We start from the raw sequence: 21,082 nt of genomic DNA, 5'->3' as shown, positions 1-21,082 counted from the left end.
CTCGCCCGGAGCACACGCCGGTGCATACATGGGCCTGCACTCGCTCAGAATTGTGCCGTGCGCCGAGATTTCATTGTGTCGCCACTGTTGTTGGACGTGGGGCCGATTTGGGGGCTTGAGGGTTGACTCTGGCTGCTGTGAAGTTGGGAACGGGTGCGCTTTCAAGTTCATGGGCATTAATTGTTTAATTATAAGTAATGTGTTACTGACTGGCTGATGTTAGTGGGCTGGATAGCCGGCTGAGAGACAGGAAAGTTAGTGAATAAAAAGGTAATAGTTCGGATTCCAATTCCTGCAACGCCAGAGTTATCTCGGCTGAGTTTATAACAACGGAGTGATCATGCTTGCAATACGTAGCCATATGATATACGAAGGTAATCCATCCGGCTTTCGACCTGATTCCCATAATGAGATGACTCTAAGTGTACATGTTCCCATACCGACTTCTTCGATCGCTCATTTCACTGCCAGTAGGCGCAAAGGAGGAGAAGAAGGCAAAGCAAAACCTTCATGCATATACCGCGCCCTGATGTTGACGGTGGTTCAGTCTAATGTTTCATTCCACAATTGCAGTCCATCTGCTCTTCCCGTTTGCGGTGCTTGAAGTCACCATGGTAGTCGTCCAGATGGATGAGCTGCCCGTTTTCATTGTTTGAGAGGCCCGGTGGACCCATCCATTCTCCCCAGTCTTCGATCTCGCCATCGTCGGAACTCGTCTTGACTTTCTTTTCTCGGAGTTCTTTCGAAATCGGTGATAGATCCAGGTCGAGGTAGTCTGCAATAAACTGGCCGACCTCGATGTTTTCGTGATTTCCAACGAGGCCGGGAGCATGATCAGGGTTGGAAGCGTAGATGTTCACATCTACCGCGCTGTGGCCATGCGTAGACCAGCCAATTTGAGCGCGGCGAGAGATCATTTCGGCGAATAAATAGCTTGGTGGCCAGATCGGCTTGGCATCAATAACTGCATCGAGTTCTGCTTGTGTGTAATCATGGATACCCAAGCCAGCACGAACAAGTTCGGCAACCTTTTCTGATTTGTCTTCTCGAGAGGTTGTTTCAGCTGTATCCGAGAGGTATGCACGCCATTGGATTGCCAGGTGTTCTCCAGAGTGTGAAGCATTGGCGAGAACGGCTGGGAACCAGCGATAGATAGGGTATGTCTCATGTAGCTGTCGAGCAGTAGCAAGGCCACCTGTCTCATGATCTGAAGTGGAAACAAGAACGCCAGGAGTGTCATCCTCCTCAAGGAAGTCCAAGACGGACGCGAAAGCTTCATCGTGAGCCATGACTTCATGAACTTGAGCAGCTGGATCATTTCCATGGCCAGCGTGATCGATACGAGAACCTTCAATCATGATGAAGAAACCCTTGTCAGAGTCTTTGGTAGCAGCCTTGAGAGCCTTCAACGCCAAGCGAGCCATCTCCGCCTCACTCGGGTAGATATCCGCCACATGAACTCGATCGATCTCGTAGGGGATGTCTGTTGGTGCTAATAAGGCAAGCAGCGGTAGCTTGACATCACCTTCATCGGTCAAGCTGTCGAAATCTTTTCTGTTATCAACGTAGTTGAAGCCGTATTTGTCTTTGGCAAGAGCAACCACATCCTTTGAATCTGCACGACAAGATCCTTCTGTTGTGTTTGGAAGAAAGTGACATCTACCTCCACCAATAAGCAGATCCACAACTCTTCCCAAAGGATAATGTCCGACCATTTGTTCCGCGATCAAGTCCTCGTATTCTCTCCGGTTCGCATGCGCCGCGAAACATGCGGGTGTGGCATCCGTAATTCTAGTTGTCACCACTAACCCTGTCATGTATCCCGCTCTTTTGGCCGCTTCCAGAACGGTGCCACACGGTGTATGATCTGGCAGTACTGAGATTGCACCGTTATAACTCTTGAAGGCACACGAGAAAGCGGTGGCGCCTGCAGCTGAATCGGTGATCAAACTGCTCGAACTCCTGGTCCGTGAGGTACCAATAAAGTGCTTGTCCAGGACCAAGACATCATCAATGGGCAACCCGCTTGTATATTGTCTCCAACTTCTGGTCAGAGATAGTGAGGTTGGCCCCATTCCATCTGACACCATAAAGATCATGTTTCGCTTCCCTGTTGGTTTTCCATCAGGACCCCAACCGCCGCCGCGCGCTGGTTTCGAGTGTGCTATTGAGGATTCATGCTGATATACCACCGCAAGAATGACAACAGCAACGGTCGCCAGTAGGGCCCATAAGAAAAGACCGAGTTCTTTCCATTTCTGGTTTTTGTTGGAACCACTGTGTCGATTCGTAGGTTGGCCAGTCAATAGAGCATCTTCTTCCTCGATATCTTGATTGGAAGAACCCGGTGATGTTGGCCGCGCCAGGAGAGGTTCTTGCCCTTGGGCCATAACGAGACAAGGTCAATGCAAGGGGTTCAGGTACAACCGACAAAGGGGAGTGAGAAGTGCATTCCTGGAGATGGTGAAGGACTTGGTTTAATCCAGCTCGAGCACATGCCGTGGCGCAGGGGCAGATAATTGGATGTCGCCTACCTAACATAGGTCACTGCATCCGGATCAATTCATCCGATGTTGCCAAGCATTACGTGTAGTGCTCAAGTCACGTGAAATGCGGACCAAAGTCACGTGGAGATAATTCCGTCAAACCTCGATCTTAAACATCAAGAAGTTCTTCGCAGGCAAAAGTGCGACTCCGACCATCACATTCTTCGTCCACTTATCGAGAAGTCTGGTCAATCGGGGTGACAGGCTAACATCCAAGGGTGATTAGGAGGTCTTTGTTCTTCAGTTGTTATTGAAGACCAACAACCTCTTCCCAAATGGTAAGCTACCTCAACAATTACTTCAATTGAGTACATCAATTCATCCACTCTACCACTACAGCCACCCATCACTCCATAGCAACGCCATGGCTTCAATTCCTCCACCACCGCCTCCAGGATGGGGCGCGGGCCCCCCTCCACCACCTGGAATGGCTCCTCCACCGCCAGGATACCGTCCGCCTTCCGATCCTCAGGTCGCTAAGTTCGCCCAGAAGAAGAAGGAATGGCTACGGACCCAAAGAAATCGTTATGGTGAAAAGCGGAAAGGAGGGTTTGTAGAAACCCAAAAAGCAGACATGCCACCGGAGCATTTACGAAAGATTGTCAAGGATATTGGTGATGTTAGTCAAAAGAAGTTCAGCAGTGACAAGCGAAGTTATCTTGGTGCATTGAAATATATGCCCCATGCTGTTCTGAAGCTACTTGAAAATATGCCAATGCCGTGGGAGAGTGCTAGAGAGGTCAAGGTCCTCTACCACGTCAATGGTTGTCTGACGCTAGTCAACGAAACTCCTCGAGTTATCGAGCCGGTATTTCATGCGCAATGGGCTACTATGTGGGTCTCAATGCGACGGGAAAAGAGTGATCGCAGACACTTCAAACGTATGAGATTTCCACCATTCGATGATGAAGAGCCTCCCCTATCCTGGTCAGAGAACATTGAGGATGTTGAACCGTTGGAGCCAATTCAGATGGAACTGGATGAGGGTGAAGATGCGCCTGTTCTTGAGTGGTTTTACGAGCATCGACCATTATTGGATACGCCGCATGTCAATGGTCCAAGTTATCGGACCTGGAACCTCACTCTTCCTCAGATGGCTACCCTGTACAACTTATCGCACAGACTTCTGAGTGATGTGGTTGACAAGAACTACTTCCACATGTTCGACAGACAGAGTTTCTTTACCGCCAAGGCTCTGAACGTTGCCATTCCTGGTGGCCCTCGATTTGAACCGCTCTACAAGGACATTGATCCAAATGATGAGGATTTCGGTGAATTCAATGCTATTGATCGCATCATCTTCCGCGCACCAATCCGAACAGAATACAGAGTGGCTTTCCCATATCTGTACAACTCGCTACCAAGAAGTGTCAAAATTTCCTGGTATTCCCACCCACAAGTTGTCTATGCCCGGACAGAAGATCCAAATCTGCCCGCATTCTACTTCGACCCTGTAATCAATCCTATTTCGTCCAGGTCTGTTGCGCCAAAGAATATTACAATCAGTCACGAAGACGAGATCTTCGGAGCTGGAAATGATGAAGACGACGAATTTGAGCTGCCTGGAAATGTCGAACCTTTCCTCGCCGATGAGGAGTTATACACAAGTGAAACGGCATCGGCAATTTCACTATGGTGGGCGCCATTCCCATTCGATCGAAGATCTGGCAAAATGGTTCGTGCTCAAGATGTTCCACTCGTCAAGCAATGGTATCTTGAACACTGCCCGACTGGACAGCCGGTAAAAGTCCGTGTCTCATACCAAAAGCTATTGAAGAGTTTCGTCCTCAACGAGCTACACAAGAAGAAGCCCAAGGCTCAAAGCAAACAAGATCTCCTCAAGACTCTCAAGTCGACCAAATTCTTTCAACAAACCACTATCGACTGGGTTGAGGCTGGTCTTCAGGTTTGCCGACAAGGTTTCAACATGCTCAATCTTCTGATCCACCGGAAGAACTTGACATACCTGCACTTGGATTACAATTTCAATCTCAAGCCTGTCAAAACATTGACGACGAAAGAGCGGAAGAAGTCCAGATTCGGCAATGCTTTCCACTTGATGCGAGAAATCCTCAGACTTACCAAGCTGATTGTCGATGCTCAAGTACAATACAGACTGGGCAACATTGACGCCTTCCAGCTTGCAGATGGTATTCTTTACGCCTTCAACCATGTTGGTCAGTTGACTGGAATGTACCGATACAAGTACAAACTTATGCATCAGATCCGATCCTGCAAGGATCTCAAGCATCTTATCTACTATCGATTCAATTCCGGACCTGTTGGCAAGGGTCCTGGCTGTGGCTTCTGGGCTCCTGCCTGGCGAGTCTGGTTGTTTTTCATGAGAGGTATTATTCCTTTACTTGAAAGATGGCTCGGTAACCTTCTATCAAGACAATTTGAAGGACGTCACAGCAAAGGTGTTGCGAAGACTGTTACCAAACAGCGAGTCGAGTCACACTTCGATCTTGAGCTCCGAGCCTCCGTCATGGCCGATTTGATGGATATGATGCCTGAGGGCATTCGACAGAACAAGGTCAATACTGTTCTTCAGCATTTGTCGGAAGCTTGGAGATGCTGGAAGAGTAACATTCCTTGGAAAGTTCCCGGCCTACCTGCACCTATTGAAAACATCATTCTTCGATATGTGAAGAGCAAAGCTGATTGGTGGATCTCTGTGGCTCACTACAATCGAGAACGCATCAGAAGAGGCGCTACGGTTGACAAGACTGTAGCGAAAAAGAATCTTGGTCGTCTGACAAGATTGTGGTTGAAGTCGGAGCAAGAGAGGCAGCACAACTATATGAAAGATGGCCCTTACGTGTCTTCTGAGGAGGCTGTTGCCATTTACACCACAACAGTTCATTGGCTTGAGTCTCGAAAGTTCTCGCCAATTCCGTTCCCCAGTGTCTCGTACAAGCATGACACCAAGATTCTCATTCTGGCCCTCGAACGATTGCGAGAAGCATATTCCGTCAAAGGAAGGTTGAATCAAAGCCAGAGAGAAGAGTTGGCTTTAATTGAGCAAGCATATGATTCTCCTGGTACCACATTGGCACGCATCAAGCGATTTTTGCTCACTCAGAGAGCTTTCAAGGAAGTCGGCATTGACATGAACGACAACTACAGCTCTATCAATCCTGTCTATGACATCGAGCCTATCGAGAAGATTACAGATGCATATCTCGATCAGTATCTTTGGTATCAGGCAGATACTAGACATCTTTTCCCCTCTTGGGTGAAGCCGTCTGATTCTGAGGTGCCTCCACTTCTGGTCTACAAATGGGCCCAAGGAATTAACAATCTGACGAATGTTTGGGAGACTGCAGATGGCGAATGCAATGTCATGATCGAAACGCAACTATCAAAGGTCTACGAGAAGATTGATTTGACACTTCTAAATCGACTCCTTCGACTGATAATGGATCACAATTTGGCCGATTACATCACATCAAAGAACAACGTTCAGCTGAATTACAAGGACATGAACCATACAAACAGCTACGGTATGATTCGTGGTCTTCAATTCTCAGGCTTTGTCTTCCAATACTATGGCTTGGTTATTGACCTGCTTCTGCTCGGCCTACAACGCGCTAGCGATCTTGCAGGACCCCCGCAAAGTCCGAATGATTTCTTGCAATTCCGAGATCGTGAGACGGAGACAAGACATCCCATCAGACTCTACACCAGATATATTGATAGAATCTGGGTATTTTTCAGATTTACCGCAGATGAATCAAAGGATCTGATTCAACGATTCCTAACCGAACAACCAGACCCGAACTTCGAAAATGTCATTGGTTACCGGAACAAGAAATGCTGGCCTCGAGACTCGCGGATGCGGCTGATGAGACATGATGTTAACCTCGGTCGAGCCGTATTCTGGGATCTGAAGAACAGACTCCCTCGTTCAATCACAACCATCGAATGGGATGACACTTTTGCGAGTGTTTACTCGCGCGACAACCCCAACTTATTGTTCTCCATGTGTGGATTCGAGGTTCGGATCTTGCCCAAGAATCGAACGATGAACGATGAATTCCCAATCAAGGACAGTGTTTGGGCTCTTGCGAATAATGAAACAAAGGAACGAACAGCATTTGCATTCTTGCAGGTCACAGAAGAAGACATACAAAAATTCAACAATCGGATCCGACAAATATTGATGTCTTCTGGCTCCACAACATTCACCAAGATTGCCAATAAATGGAACACAACGTTGATAGCTCTTTTCACATACTATCGTGAGGCTGCCGTATCAACAGTTCACTTATTGGACACCATTGTCAAGTGCGAAACAAAAATCCAAACTCGAGTCAAAATTGGATTGAACTCAAAGATGCCTTCTCGATTCCCGCCCGCGGTCTTCTACACCCCCAAAGAGCTTGGTGGTTTGGGAATGATCTCTGGTTCACACATCTTGATCCCAACTAGCGATAAGCGCTGGTCGAAGCAGACAGATACTGGCGTGACGCATTATCGTTCTGGAATGACCCACGATGAAGAAACTCTAATTCCTAATATTTTCCGATACATCATCCCTTGGGAAGCAGAATTCATTGACTCACAGAGGGTCTGGACGGAATACTCCCAGAAGCGCTTGGAAGCCAACCAGCAGAACCGCAGATTGACTCTCGAGGACCTTGAAGATAGTTGGGACCGTGGTTTGCCTCGTATCAACACCTTGTTCCAGAAAGACAGAAGTACTCTCAGCTTCGACAAAGGATTCCGAGCCAGAACAGAATTCAAGCAATACCAACTCATGAAGAGCAACCCCTTCTGGTGGACCAGTCAACGTCATGATGGCAAATTGTGGAACCTGAATGCTTATCGAACCGATGTGATTCAAGCTCTAGGTGGAGTGGAAACCATTCTCGAACACACCCTGTTCAAGGCGACGGCTTTTCCATCATGGGAGGGTCTGTTTTGGGAAAGAGCTAGCGGTTTCGAAGAATCGATGAAATTTAAGAAGCTCACTAATGCTCAGCGATCTGGTCTTAACCAAATTCCCAATCGTCGATTCACGCTGTGGTGGAGTCCCACAATCAATAGGCAAGTTTCCTTCTCACAGATTTTTGAGTTTTACTAATTGGGTTTAGGGCGAACGTTTATGTCGGTTTCCAAGTCCAGCTCGATCTCACTGGTATCTTCCTGCATGGCAAAATTCCAACGCTCAAGATTTCTCTGATTCAGATTTTCCGAGCCCATTTGTGGCAAAAGATTCACGAGTCTGTCGTAATGGATCTTTGTCAAGTCTTTGACCAAGAACTTGAGCAGCTTGGTATCGAGACAGTACAGAAGGAGACAATCCATCCTCGAAAGTCGTACAAGATGAATAGTTCTTGTGCAGACATTCTCTTGTTTGCAAGCCATAAGTGGAACGTCACTCGACCATCACTCCTTTTCGATACCAAGGACCAGATTGAAGCAACAACCACAAACAAGTTCTGGATCGATGTTCAACTGCGGTATGGTGACTATGATTCTCATGATATTGAACGTTATGTCAGAGCCAAATTCTTGGACTACACAACCGATAGTATGAGTATCTACCCCTCAGCCACCGGTCTCATGATTGGTATTGATTTGGCTTACAATCTTTATTCTGCCTATGGCCAATACTTCCCTGGGCTTAAAGCCCTCGTTCAACAAGCCATGGCGAAGGTTATGAAAGCCAACCCTGCACTGTATGTTCTTCGCGAACGTATCAGAAAAGGCCTCCAACTTTATGCTTCTGAGAGTACGCAAGAGTTCCTGAACTCACAGAATTATTCCGAGCTGTTCAGCAATGTCACACAATTGTTCATCGATGATACCAACGTCTATCGGGTTACGATTCACAAGACATTCGAAGGCAATCTAACCACGAAGCCTATCAACGGAGCAATCTTCATATTCAACCCAAAGACTGGTCAACTCTTCCTCAAGATTATTCACACAAGTGTGTGGGCTGGTCAGAAACGTCTTGGTCAGTTGGCAAAATGGAAAACAGCTGAAGAAGTCGCTGCTCTTATCAGATCTTTGCCTGTTGAAGAACAGCCCAAACAGCTGATCGTGACGCGCAAGGGTCTGCTGGATCCCTTGGAAGTTCATTTACTCGACTTTCCCAACATCTCAATCCGAGCCTCAGAGCTTCAACTGCCCTTCCAAGCAGCCATGAAAGTCGAGAAGCTCGCAGATATGATTCTTCAGGCAAAGGAACCGCAGATGGTACTGTTCAATCTGTACGACGAGTGGTTGAAGAGTATCTCATCATACACTGCATTCTCCAGACTTGTTCTAATCTTGCGCGCGCTTCATGTCAACAACGATAAAACCAAGCTTCTACTACGCCCCGACAAGACAGTGATCACCCAAGCTCATCACATTTGGCCTAGTCTATCCGATGAGGATTGGATCAAGGTTGAAGTTCAACTCCGAGATCTTATCCTGAACGACTACGGAAAGAAGAACAATGTCAATGTTCAATCACTCACGAACAGCGAAATCAGAGACATCATCTTGGGTATGGAAATTTCTGCACCATCAATGCAACGACAACAAGCTGCAGAAATTGAGAAGCAACAAGAAGAGCAACAACAACTTACTGCGGTGACAACCAAAACTCAGAATGTCAGAGGGGAAGAGATCATTGTAACCACCACCTCGCAATATGAACAGCAGTCATTCGCATCCAAGACGGAATGGAGAACTCGTGCTATTGCAACCTCAAATCTCCGCACCCGAGCGAATAACATCTACATTTCGAGTGATGATGTTCAGGAGGCTGACGATTCTTACACCTACATTCTACCCAAGAACATCCTGAAGAAGTTTATTACGATTGCCGATCTCCGTGTGCAAACGGCTGGCTACCTGTATGGATCATCTCCACCGGACAATGACCAAGTCAAGGAGATCCGAACCATCGTCATGGTCCCGCAAGTGGGAAGTACTCGTGAAGTCCAGCTTCCGCACCAACTTCCACAACATGAATACCTCAAGTCAATGGAGCCCCTCGGTATTATCCACACCGCTGCAGGCAACGAGACAAGCTACATGCCCGCATCCGACGTCACGATGCATTCCAAATTGATGGCACAGCACCCATCATGGGACAAGAAGACCATCACATTAGCAGTCTCATTCACACCAGGCTCCGTCTCCCTATCATCCTGGTCACTGACTCCTGAAGGATACACCTGGGGAGCATCCAACAAGGACACACAATCCGACAACCCAGCTGGATTCTCAACTGCCTTTGGCGTCAAAACTCAACTTCTCTTGTCTGACAAGATCCGTGGCTACTTCTTGGTCCCTGAAACAGATACCTGGAACTACAGTTTTATGGGCGCCAGTTTCTCCTCGGTGGAGAAGCGACCTATCTATGTCAAGATCGACACTCCTCGTCGCTTCTACGATGATCTTCATCGTCCCGTGCATTTCAGCAGCTTTAATGAGTTGGAGGATATTTGGGCTGACAGGGAGGATGCCTTTGCTTGATTGAATGCGAAGAAATTGTGTTATAATCGCATGAGGGGGTTGAATGAGTTATGTCGGACTATGCAAATTTCGTGGACGGCGTTCGTAATGCAAGCAAACAGCTGGCAGTGGGAAACCGCAATTATGGCTGTTTTCAGACATTGGCGCCAGTGGTTATTCTGGTTAGCTATCAAGTGATTGTACCACCATGACAAAAATCGAAGGATAAAAAGTTCACACTCAACTTCCTTTCCTGATTATGAATCGCAAACAATCTGGCAGCAGCTATCTTTCTTACAGAAATAAATCCCAGGTGAATGAAATGCTCACAGTTCCTGCAGTGTTCTCACCAATTCATGAATTTAATCTTGCTGTTGAGATTCACCACAGATACGATTCGACGTTCCGGAGATAAATCAGTCCCCACGATAAATGACATGATGATTCCTCCCATATTTGATCCCATCGTTGCAATTGACCTTATTTGGTCAACTCAAGCACCCGACGGCGGATCCACGAATCCCGAGTTCTCCGCCTGCAGCCTGAGCGGCAAAAATGTGGACGAGAAGATGGTGACCCAAGGTCTAGAATACTGCACAACAAAGCGTTCCGGTAGCTGTACTTGGGCCGCAGCATTGCCACCCTGCGAGTCAGAGTCGACATTGGTATTGGATCCCGGACCCAACTCCGTCCTCCAACAGCCGCTGCGCGCGGTCGGTAATCCGTTGAACCGGTCTTCAATCCACTGCAGCCACAGACGCTGCGAAGCGTACAGCGAGGGATTGTGGTCCTGGCCGCGCACGGAGACGTACTCGACGCTCAGCGCTGCCGTCTCGTTCCCACTTCCATTCAGCCCAGCGAGCGAGCATGTCGCGTTGAATCCGGCTTGCGCGCCCGCCGTGCCCACGACCGTGTCATTCTCACCCTGGATGATGAGCATTGGACCCCCGAGCGGCCGTCCACTGACGGAATAGTCCTTCGCAAAGTCCCGTGCGGGCTGGGACAACGGCCACGATGTATTCGCGTAGATGTCGTCGGCGGAGAACGTCGCGAGCGCGGCATAGCCGGCGTCGTTGCAGCCGCTGATATCCCGGACGCGCTGGAGCGCCTGGAGTGGGACCGGGTTGAAGATCTCGGTCAGGTTGAGACCGTAGAGGTGCGCGATCGTGAAGGACAGGAAGGCGACGAACACGGAATGGCCCACGGGCGCAGTGTTCGCGATGGGGAACGGCGGTGGTGCGGCGGCAATGGTGCCGAGAAACCCTGGCAGTGCGATTTCCGCCACAGCCTGCCGCTCGCCGATCGCCCACGCGACGCCGCCGCCCTCAGAGTGGCCGAAGGAAACCCACTCGGCGGAGAGTTGGGGGAACGCAGACTGCGAGGCCTGCACGGCGTAGACGACGTCGTTGGCGTGCAGTTTGTACGCCAGGTAGCTGAAGGGCTGGTCCGTGCCGAGCCCGACGTAGTCGGCGATGACGACGGCGTAGCCGACGGATGCGAGTGTGAACACGGACCGGAAGTCGTACTGCAGGTTGCGCATATTGGACACGGCGCATTGCCGGAACACGCCGCTGGTGCCGTGCGCCCAGGCGACGAGCGGGTAGGTGTTCGGCGAAGAGTTGTTGAAGGGTTTCGGTGTGAACGGCCATAGGATTGCAGCGGTGGCAGGGACGACGGAACCTTTCTCGTCGACGGACGTGTACATTATCCGGCTGAGCGATTGGCCGGGTGGAATGGCGTAGGAGGAGATGTTGCTGTGGGCTTCGATCTTGAGGATCTGCCCTGGTTGAGCATCTTGCGCGGAGAAGTTCGAGGGCGTGCTGTAGAAAGGATCATCCTCGATGGGAACCGTCACGTAATTGGGTGTCTCCAGTAATGCTTGGTCTGCGAGAGTGCGGTTCACGATACATGCGAGGTCCGTTGCATTGCACGAGGTGAGGTTGATTTGGGCATAGGCTGCAGCCGCGAGGCTCGCAAGGAAAAGGAGGGATTGCATGGCGGTGCCGATTTTCCTACCTGGAATTGTTACCCTAATATTCGGTCTTTATGACAACAGAGCTTTATATTGAGATCAAAGAGCCATGAGTTTAATGCCGATATCGTCTCCCGACGACATGCTTCCCACGTCCCCGGAGGACGATGATCTCATGGTGGACTAGAAATGTGAAGTTCATCAAAAGCAGGTGGGTCAGGAAATGCCCCAAAGTTCCAGTTCTCCATGTTTTCGTCTCCGCAACTCTAATTCACGATGTCTCCTTCTACAAGCAGTTAGAATGGTCTGTGGAATTGGCCAAGTTGATGAACTTTTCGGGTTTCCATGGGCCGACTTGCATATTGAACCAGTGCTTGAGACTAGGTACGAACGAGTCCAATGGTGGGGAAGGTATAGATCTTAGGAGATCAAGCGGCAATGGACGGATAGATTTTGCTGTTACACAAGAAAAAGTTGTAGCGAGAAGTATTATTGTGATATATGATCAACGGCTAGAAGACCTCGGATGCAGGTGGCACTACTAATGTATGCAATTTATTTGCCGTTGGTGGGAATTTTTCTCGGATTCAATCAATATAATTAAAGTCATCCAGCTAGCCACTCATGAGTCGCAATAGCAGAGACATAAGGTCGACAGAATCGTGAACCAGTTATTCAAAAGAAATCAATCATTCGTTGTCAAGCTCCATTATGCAATTGGGGGGTATCAAGGGTTCGTAACATCGTTATCTAATCCGACCAGAGCTTTTGCCCTTTCAGTCACGCCAAATCACAACTCATCGTCTTCATCCTCACTTTCGGTTTCAATATCAGCCTCATCCCTCACTGCCACTTTCACATCGGGCTTTGCTTCTTCCTTGACTTCGGTCTTCATGCTGAACTCTTCTTTCACCTCTGCTCGTGCCTGAGGTTTTATCTTGACATCTTCCTCTTTGATCAGGCCGTCCATCAAATCTCTTCGATATTGGTAGAATCGATCAAGGCATTCTCTTCGTTCTGCTTGTGTCCAGCTCTCCACAACCAAGGCAAAGTTCACCACATCGTTACGATAACCGGCCCATCGAGCCATGCTGCAAAATTGGCGCTGCATGACTGACTGTGGTGGGCGATAGATGTAGCGTATACCACCATTGGGAGTCATGACGCTGTTGGCTGATCTGTAACCAAAGCCGTCTGACTGAGATTCAGATTCATCCTCAAATACTTTGGCCAGTTGCTCTTGCGTTCCCCATTTTCGATGGGGCTCCGAGGCTTCCTCTGCTCTTTTCGATAAAAGAGCTTCAACCTTGGAGGATCCAATAACCTCACTATTCTCGTGCGTGTAAGAAACGCCGACCGAGGCAAGGATCGCCTGAATGGGATCATGTTTGCGAATAGTAGTGGTGTTGGATTGGAATGCTGTTTTTGACCGGGTGTTCTTCCGATCATCCTCACCCAAAATCTCTGCTTCAAGCTGTGACATTGCAGCACGTTCTGAAGTCGAATCGCGGTTGCTGGGGTCGTAAAGGGTATCTTGCTCGTTGGTGGTATCATCATCAGAAGGGTCCCGCTCATCTTCATCCAGGATAAGGTCGGCGACACGAACGTCTGCCTTGGACTCTGCAATATTCGTTTTATTGACGATATCCCGAAGAACTGTATGTTCATTCTGAAAAGCGAAAAGGTTTTGTAGACCAAACAGTTCGCCTTTCTGATCCTTACGATCTTGTACCCCTTGAAAGTACCGTCGTTCCGAGGTGGCATTATAGCCAATATTCGCTTGTTGCTGCTTGTATATCTGCCGAGCATAGATGATTTCCTCGAGGGTGCCTTGGCTTATCAGTCGAAATACTTCCACGTCTCTCAGCTGCCCAATTCGATATGCCCGATCTTGTGCTTGCAAATCATAGCTGGGATTCCAATTGGGATCTACCACAACAACTTTGTTGGCAGCCGTGATATTGAGACCGACACCTCCAGCTTTTGTGCTGATAAGGAAGACAAACTGTCTGGGGCATGTGTTGAACTCATTGACCGCTGCATAACGATCCTCATATGACATGCTTCCGTCGAGGTAAGTGACATTGTATTGAGTACTGATGAAGAGATTTTTCAACATTCTTAGGAGACGGACACTATGTGAAAACACCAAGACTTTGTTGTCACCTTGATCGTGCCAGTACTTGAGGAGCTTTTGCAATATTCTCCACTTTCCGCAGAACTCAGGGTTACCAGTCACTGAGATGTGATCTCGGTTGCGGTAAAGTTCAGCCCATTCATCTGGCATGGCGGTCTCTAGCATCTGAAGATCTTTGGCCTGTTTATCTGTAGCGTCATCACTCTTGGGGATTAAAAGAGCTAAATGGTTCGACAAGTGATGAAGCTTGTTTATCGCTGGAAAAACATGCTTCTGCCATGGCGTACCATCTTCAAGAAGGCTATGGCAGCACCAGCCGGCCTTTTTCTGGCTTCCACAATCACAGATTTCACCACTATTCTTGATAGCTTGAACAATCTCACTTTCAAGAAAGTTTTGGTAGGCTTTCGCTTGTGTGTCAGTCAGAGGCGAAAAGACAACACGGTCGCTTTTCCTCGGCAGTTGATCCTTGATAATCATTTTGGTTCGCCTAATGAAGAATTGCGGAAGCAGATTGTCTCTAAGGCTTTTCGCGGTTTTGCGAGCTCGTGCCAATTGGTAGTTGGTGGCATTGTGGCTCTGCCCTAGCTTCAATGGCTCACAAACCGCGATTTTCCAGGTGGAGATTGGGCCGAGTTTTCCAGGATTAGTCCAATTGAGTAATGTCCAGAATTCTTCGTATTTGTTTTGGATTGCAGTACCTGTGAGGCCGATACGGCAAAGAGCGTTGAGCTCGTTCATTGACTTGGCTGTATCCGATTTCATTTCTTTGAAATTATGACACTCGTCGGCCACTATACAATCCCATTGGATTGTGTTGATTTCTCCCTTGTTTGTTCGATATGTCTGGTAGGTAGTGATCATGACCTCCAACATACCAGCCTTGGCCATTTCAAAAGCCTCACGTCTCGCTTTGACACCTCCATGGTAGAGTTCCGTGTGCCACCAGCCCCATCGTCGAAGTTCGTCTTTCCAGTTTTCCATCAGAGTGCCAGGGCAAAGAATGAGGGTCCGGGGATACCACTTCCCAGCCTTGCGCATCTTCCTCATTCTCTTTTTGTCACGAATATCTCCAGTCTTCCCGTAGGCGGCAGTAAGAAAAGCGATGACTTGTACTGTCTTTCCCAGCCCCATATCATCACCAAGGATGCCTCCTTTTTGATAGACAAATAGTTCATGCAAGAATGCTGTACCAGCGACTTGATATTCTCGGAGAAACTGAGCGATCGAAGCCGGTATGATCCCAAGAGAGTAAGGGAGTTGGATATCGGCGTACGGATTAGAGGCTCTGGTCGCAGGAAAGTCCGGGCGTTCTTTCAGAGTCTGAACTTGTTCGTCATCGGAGAAGTAAACGTCGTCATATGAGGGAGGAAGATGCAGACCACCGATTGTAAGTTTTTCAGCGCGTTCGTCGAACTTTTTCCGACGATTTCTAACATACTCCGGCGTTGTCCACTCCATTAAATCTTCATCAGGATTTGATTCGTCGCCATATTCTTTGACCTTGAATTGTTTTCTCTTGGTGGCTTGTCGCCCAACTCCAGTGGTTGCACCAGCGGGTCTCGATCTGGAAGGGCCATTGACTTTGCTGTCGATCGCTCTGGCATTACGTGTGGAGGCTTGAGCTTTCCTCCTGCCAACAGACTTTTTCTGCTTGTGTTTCTCTCGTATCTCGTCTTCATTATCGCTGAACTCTGAATCGTCCCAGGCCAACCGCTCAGCAGGCGCGGTACTGTCGAAGGGACTGCGCTTTCTCTTTCTGGCGGATGAGATTGATATATCGGACACGATGGACTCTGTGGCGGATGCCGGATCTAGATCAATGGTTTCGGAAAGTCGTCTCTGAGAGGGTTGGTTCTTGACTGAGACCTTGAATTTAGGGCGGCCAACATCCAAGTCTTCATCATCACTGCTATCAGTGAACACCATTTTGATTGTGCACGATCAGATGGAGAATTATGGACGATGATGCTGGAAAGAGGATCGCTGAGGGCATCAATAGGAATGCCTGAGGCGCATGTGGGAAGGTTCGAGGAAAGTGTAAATGCGGGGGCAAAATAAAAGGTCCCAAATCAATCGAGGGGAGGCAGTCACGTAGCTGGCGACCGCGTCAGGTGGCGCTACGTCATAAAACGCGAGAACCCCACCACATCACGTGGGCGCAGCGAACAATTGATCCATCTCTACAGAGAAACTTCAGAATTTCCATGCGTTCCCTTCCACGCCTGCTGAGTACAATCACTCGAGCGTTGGTCTCGCGATGCCGCTGGACACTTTATCAACTTACTCGCAGACCCTTCTCCGTCAAGATGGTCGACGGTGGAACGAACTGCGGAGAATTACTGCGTCAATTTCCACTCAACCTGCCAGTGATGGAAGCAGTCTACTCACAATGGGAAATACAATGGTTGTCTGTACAGTGACAGGGCCAAGAGAAGGGTACTTTCTGAGAACTGCGCAATCTGATGTCAATGCTAAACGGTTTCACAGTCGAGGGCGAGATAATCTCAATGCAACAGTCGAGACTGAAATCAATCTCGCTCCATTTGCGCAGATGGATCGAAGGAGGCGCAATCGAAATGACAAGCGCACCCAAGAACTCCAGACCACCATTTCTCAAGCGTTCCAAAGCCACCTTTTTGCTCACCTCTATCCGCGATCGACCATCTCAATCTCTCTCCACGTTCTTAGTCTGGATGGTGCTTTACTGGTGGCATGTCTGAACGCAGCTAGCTTAGCACTGGTTGATGCTGGTATTCCAATGCCTTCCATCCTGGCTGCGATCTCAGGTGGTACTATTGCTCCTGCGGACGACTCCTCGGCCCGACCGGAACCTATTCTGGACCTGAACCTCGCTGAAGAACAAGAGCTCCCATTTCTCTCTCTCGCAACTGTCGCGGGAAACCAGGGTGAGGAAGACAAGGTTTCAGTTTTGATCATGGAGTCGAGAATCTCGATCGGCGGTTCAAACAATAAGATGGAAAGTATGCTGGCGACTGGAGTTGATGGTTGCAGCCAGGTCAGAAACAAGATGGAAGACGTCATCAGAAAACATGGAACCAAGATTATGCAGTCTCGACGATGACCCAGAAGGTCAGATCCTGGCTGTCTATCTAGCAGATCCACGGCCTTTCCGATCCAGTAAGATTGCGGGACTTTGCAAGTCGTCCATGCCGAGGTACTTCCTGTAAAGTATCTCCTCGCCGCCACCACGGTCGACAATCAAGATCATACCACGAAGATGCTCCATTGAGTGAAAAGTCTCGTCAATACAGCTCATCATCCATTTCCCCAAACCCTGCGACCGATAAGCTGGTAGGAGATAAACATCTGTTAGGTATGCCACCGACACAAAATCGCTGATCCACCGTGCAATTCCAACGAGCTTGTGGTCTGCGTTGTGGACGTCGTATAATGCGAAGCACAGCGATTGGCGGATTAGGTTTCTCAGTGCCGCCTCTGGCAAGGGGTTTGCCCACGGCATATCGGAAAAGAAGTCATTGAGGTCGGAAAGAGGGATTTGATTTGGGTTGGTGGAGAGTTGAAACCCTTGCTCATGTGTCCAGGACCGATTCAACAGTGAAGGATCCATGTTTTGATTCCCGTAGCTGTGTTCAAATTCGAGCGCCCACGGCGGATTGTGCTTGTAGGATGTTCTGAGATGACTGGTAGCGGAGCACGGGAACGGCAGTTAAGACCATGGGCTACGATATATGCACTTTGAGAGCGATGACTCATTGCTGCGGAACACTGGTACTTTGAAAAACTCTTACAGGCCAGGTACTAACGTCCAAAAATCACTGCAGCTAGCGACACTTACTCATGCTGTCAAGCACTGTTCAAGTCCAATGCAACTCACTGATCAAATAATTCGAACTCTGAGAAGAAAGCAAGGGTATGAGTAGTAACTTAAGGGAAAAGAGTCACTCTCACCATGAACGTAATACTAGACTCAGCGAGACAATCATAGAAAAAAGGTCAAAAAAACAACCATTTCCTTCAGGGTTCGAACCCCGAAACCACAAAAACTCCTGCCGAAGCAGGATAAAACCTCTTTTTGTCGAGATTTTGTATTATCTCCACCATCCTCGTTAGAGGACTTTCAAGTAGTGGGATTCCTAACAGACTAACAGTTAAGGCCAGGAGTTCCGCCTCTGACATAGCTCCCTACCCTGTTAATTGTTGAGGAGATTTCAACTTGACTAAAATTATATCCTTGTGGAGTTGGTGAGTGAATATTCGGCGGGCTTGCAGTGAAGCCTAGAAGGATGTTGAAAGCAGCCTCGCTTGGCCTCAGCCTTGCGCTTCCTTCCCAAGTGATCCGCTGAGGACAGCACTAACTACGGTGGGTGATGAAGAACTGCTGCGCATACACATGAAGTCATAGAGCACCTTAAATATTGGGGGAATTTTTGTACCGTCCAGTCGTCATGAACCGTGGTCTTTTCCCCTATCAAACCAGCGATTGTAGATGACCTAGATCTACTATCATGATCGGGCGAAACTGTACAATTGTTCTTTCCATCTAACGACACAAATCGTCTATATTGTAGATCAGAAGGAGCCTGTTCTTTCCACGACACCTACAAATTTCCCCAAAACCAGCATGCGCGCACCATCGTCGGAGCTCCTCTGGGCAATGCGAGTTGCATGCCGGGTCCCATCATCGCAAAATGCCTGCTTTGCAAGAGCTGCGCGGCAAACAATGCCAGTGCGCACAACTCGACCATTAACCACCTCATCACGACTTTGCGCCGTCGCTCCACAACCTCAATCACGATCTCAGCTTTCAGGTGGTCGTCCAGATCCGCCTCGAATTAATCCACGTGCTCCCAAAACTCATGACCGTGGTCCAGTCTCCGAAGAAGAAACACAAACCGATTTCTCCAAGATGGACATCCTCGCGAACGCAGGCGCAGTGACTCCTGCAACTAGCATTGATGCATGTGTGAACGATGGCTTCCATCTCAACAATGGGCAACAAACCGTCGGCGGAATGGGCCTTCTTCTGCTCGATGGCGAGGCATTCGTGTGGACTCCCTGGGACACAAATGCAGTATCGAACGCAGAAGGTTTTGGCAAGCTGCTTGACAAGAGAGGGATCATTAACATCCCGAAATCGTCGCTAGGGGTCTTGGAGCTTGTTTACCCCAAGCCGGATCTTCTGATTATTGGCACTGGAAGGAAACTGTGGATGTTGGGAAAAGAGACGAGGGAATATCTGTCCGAGAGGCTGGGGATCAGAGTGGATGTTATGGATACGGGCAATGCTGCAGCGGCATATAATCTACTGGCAATGGAAAGGGGCGTCACTGAGGTTGCTGGTCTGATGATCCCGGATGGCTTTAGAGGGATCTAACATCTGAAGATTGTATCAATAACTAATGGTATCGTACCTCTCGGCACGAACCATCTCATTGTTCACCAATGGATGATATTTTTCATAAACGTCAATGTAATGTACATGCAAGGTGCCCATGCTGCGCCTACAAGTGCCCCGGACCGATTCACAATTTCGGCTTAAGCTTGAGTTCCTCAAGCAGAACGGAGCCTCGGTAGTACAAGCATAACAGATCGTTTCTAGGTGGGATATGCATCTGCAACTCAGCCCCACGGCTTCTCGTCAACACCGGTTGGGGGCGAAAATAATCTTAATTGGAAACTCCTTTTTCATCAGCTTATAACGAGGGATATGACAGTTGATTCCTCCCGATTTGTGACAATATTATCCCAATGTACAGAAAAACAGAGCTTCTCATTATTCCGGATAAACCGGTCATATGATGGGCGTACTGTAGCGACATGAGAAGATCGATGTGTACGAGTAAGAGCAAGGCAGCTTGTCCGCGAAGTTCTCGAGATGAATGATCGTGGATCTAAGCTGGACCCCACAGCGGTTTCTGGAGATGTCTATACCCAGCTATCTTCAAGGGAGCTACGGATCCTCCTTCTTGCGCCGGGCGCGAGAGGTAGCTCAATCGAGTGTGAGATGCGTGTGGTCGCAACGCCGAGAACCACCCAATATGAGGCGTTGAGCTATGTCTGGGGCGATACGGTTCAATCACGAAGAACAATCAATTGCAATGGATTCAGATTCAGAGTTACAGAGTCGCTTTTCACTGCTCTTGACCATCTAAGATATCCCGATACCTGGCGAAGAATATGGGTTGACCAGCTGTCCATTAACCAAATCGACAAAGAAGAATTAATGAATCAAGTCGGACAGATGGGCGCCATTTACTCTTCCGCTACTCGAGTCATTGTTTGGCTGGGTATTTGTGACAAGAGGATGGCCATGGCATGGGATTTACTTGAAGGAACTACACTGAGTTCGAGTCTGCCACGCTCGGATTTTTTGCAATCAGTCTCAACACCATCCACACCAGTGAAAATGCCCCGTCGTATCCCCAGCCGTTCATGTGTTTCAAAATATTTGAATCGTCGGTCTGGCTCGCGCGAGAGCCTTGCATCTTCCACTTCGAGTCTGAGTAGCCTCAACAGTCTCACCCCGACCCGACCAAAGAATAAAAGAAAGGAGACGCCGCCATCGCTCAAGCATGCCCTCTCCATCTTCCAACACGCCTGGTTCAGGAGAAAATGGACCTTCCAAGAGATCGTACTTGCCAATGCTGCCATCATCTGCTGCGGAGCTCGCGAAATGGCATGGGCCGATTTGAGCGCCTGGTACTTCGAATACGCCTCCAAACTTCGAAGTTCGAGCCTTCTGTATGACTCCGACGGGTTCTTCGAGAATATCATGAGTATCAGAAGTGAGGTCAACAAGGGTCTCAAGTTGAGTAATCTACTCATGCTGACGCGGCCGAGACTCAGTACGAAGCCCGAAGATGCTATCCTGGCCATTCTGGGATTGCTGCCGGAGTTGACAGCACATCTAGAGTTTATGTCTAAAAGCTCGGCGGCACCACAAAGTCCAGCCGCTGTGGAGCAGACTTTGTTTGAACTCTA

At 48.7% G+C, this 21,082-nt stretch overlaps 7 protein-coding genes across 7 annotated transcripts; 3 read left to right on the top strand and 4 right to left on the bottom strand.

Moving 5' to 3' along the window:
- Nucleotides 1-548: 548 nt before the first annotated feature.
- LTR84_003009 (uncharacterized protein) lies at nt 549-2,390 on the bottom strand (the record flags this gene model as incomplete). The annotated part of the gene is made up of 1 exon (XM_064846604.1): nt 549-2,390. One exon carries the CDS (start codon nt 2,388-2,390, stop codon nt 549-551), a length of 1,842 nt encoding a protein of 613 aa, XP_064705584.1.
- A 520-nt stretch (nt 2,391-2,910) lies between these two features.
- On the top strand, nt 2,911-10,028 carry PRPF8 (Pre-mRNA-processing-splicing factor 8; the record flags this gene model as incomplete). Its single annotated transcript, XM_064846603.1, has 2 exons — nt 2,911-7,577; nt 7,646-10,028. The coding sequence occupies 2 exons, from the start codon at nt 2,911-2,913 to the stop codon at nt 10,026-10,028; spliced, it is 7,050 nt and encodes a 2,349-aa protein (XP_064705583.1).
- Nucleotides 10,029-10,500: 472 nt separating this feature from the next.
- On the bottom strand, nt 10,501-12,003 carry LTR84_003007 (uncharacterized protein; the record flags this gene model as incomplete). Its single annotated transcript, XM_064846602.1, has 1 exon — nt 10,501-12,003. One exon carries the CDS (start codon nt 12,001-12,003, stop codon nt 10,501-10,503), a length of 1,503 nt encoding a protein of 500 aa, XP_064705582.1.
- Nucleotides 12,004-12,769: 766 nt separating this feature from the next.
- On the bottom strand, nt 12,770-16,045 carry LTR84_003006 (uncharacterized protein; the record flags this gene model as incomplete). The annotated part of the gene is made up of 1 exon (XM_064846601.1): nt 12,770-16,045. One exon carries the CDS (start codon nt 16,043-16,045, stop codon nt 12,770-12,772), a length of 3,276 nt encoding a protein of 1,091 aa, XP_064705581.1.
- Nucleotides 16,046-16,376: 331 nt separating this feature from the next.
- LTR84_003005 (uncharacterized protein) lies at nt 16,377-17,201 on the top strand (the record flags this gene model as incomplete). Its single annotated transcript, XM_064846600.1, has 1 exon — nt 16,377-17,201. The coding sequence occupies one exon, from the start codon at nt 16,377-16,379 to the stop codon at nt 17,199-17,201; it is 825 nt and encodes a 274-aa protein (XP_064705580.1).
- A 24-nt stretch (nt 17,202-17,225) lies between these two features.
- LTR84_003004 (uncharacterized protein) lies at nt 17,226-17,708 on the bottom strand (the record flags this gene model as incomplete). Its single annotated transcript, XM_064846599.1, has 1 exon — nt 17,226-17,708. The coding sequence occupies one exon, from the start codon at nt 17,706-17,708 to the stop codon at nt 17,226-17,228; it is 483 nt and encodes a 160-aa protein (XP_064705579.1).
- A 1,014-nt stretch (nt 17,709-18,722) lies between these two features.
- Nucleotides 18,723-19,475, top strand: LTR84_003003 (uncharacterized protein; the record flags this gene model as incomplete). The annotated part of the gene is made up of 1 exon (XM_064846598.1): nt 18,723-19,475. One exon carries the CDS (start codon nt 18,723-18,725, stop codon nt 19,473-19,475), a length of 753 nt encoding a protein of 250 aa, XP_064705578.1.
- Nucleotides 19,476-21,082: the final 1,607 nt, after the last annotated feature.

Source organism: Exophiala bonariae (genome assembly GCF_035927105.1).
Source record: "Exophiala bonariae strain CCFEE 5792 chromosome Unknown scaffold_15, whole genome shotgun sequence".
Classification (NCBI taxonomy): domain Eukaryota; kingdom Fungi; phylum Ascomycota; class Eurotiomycetes; order Chaetothyriales; family Herpotrichiellaceae; genus Exophiala; species Exophiala bonariae.
This window is presented reverse-complemented; position numbering and strand designations above follow the sequence as displayed.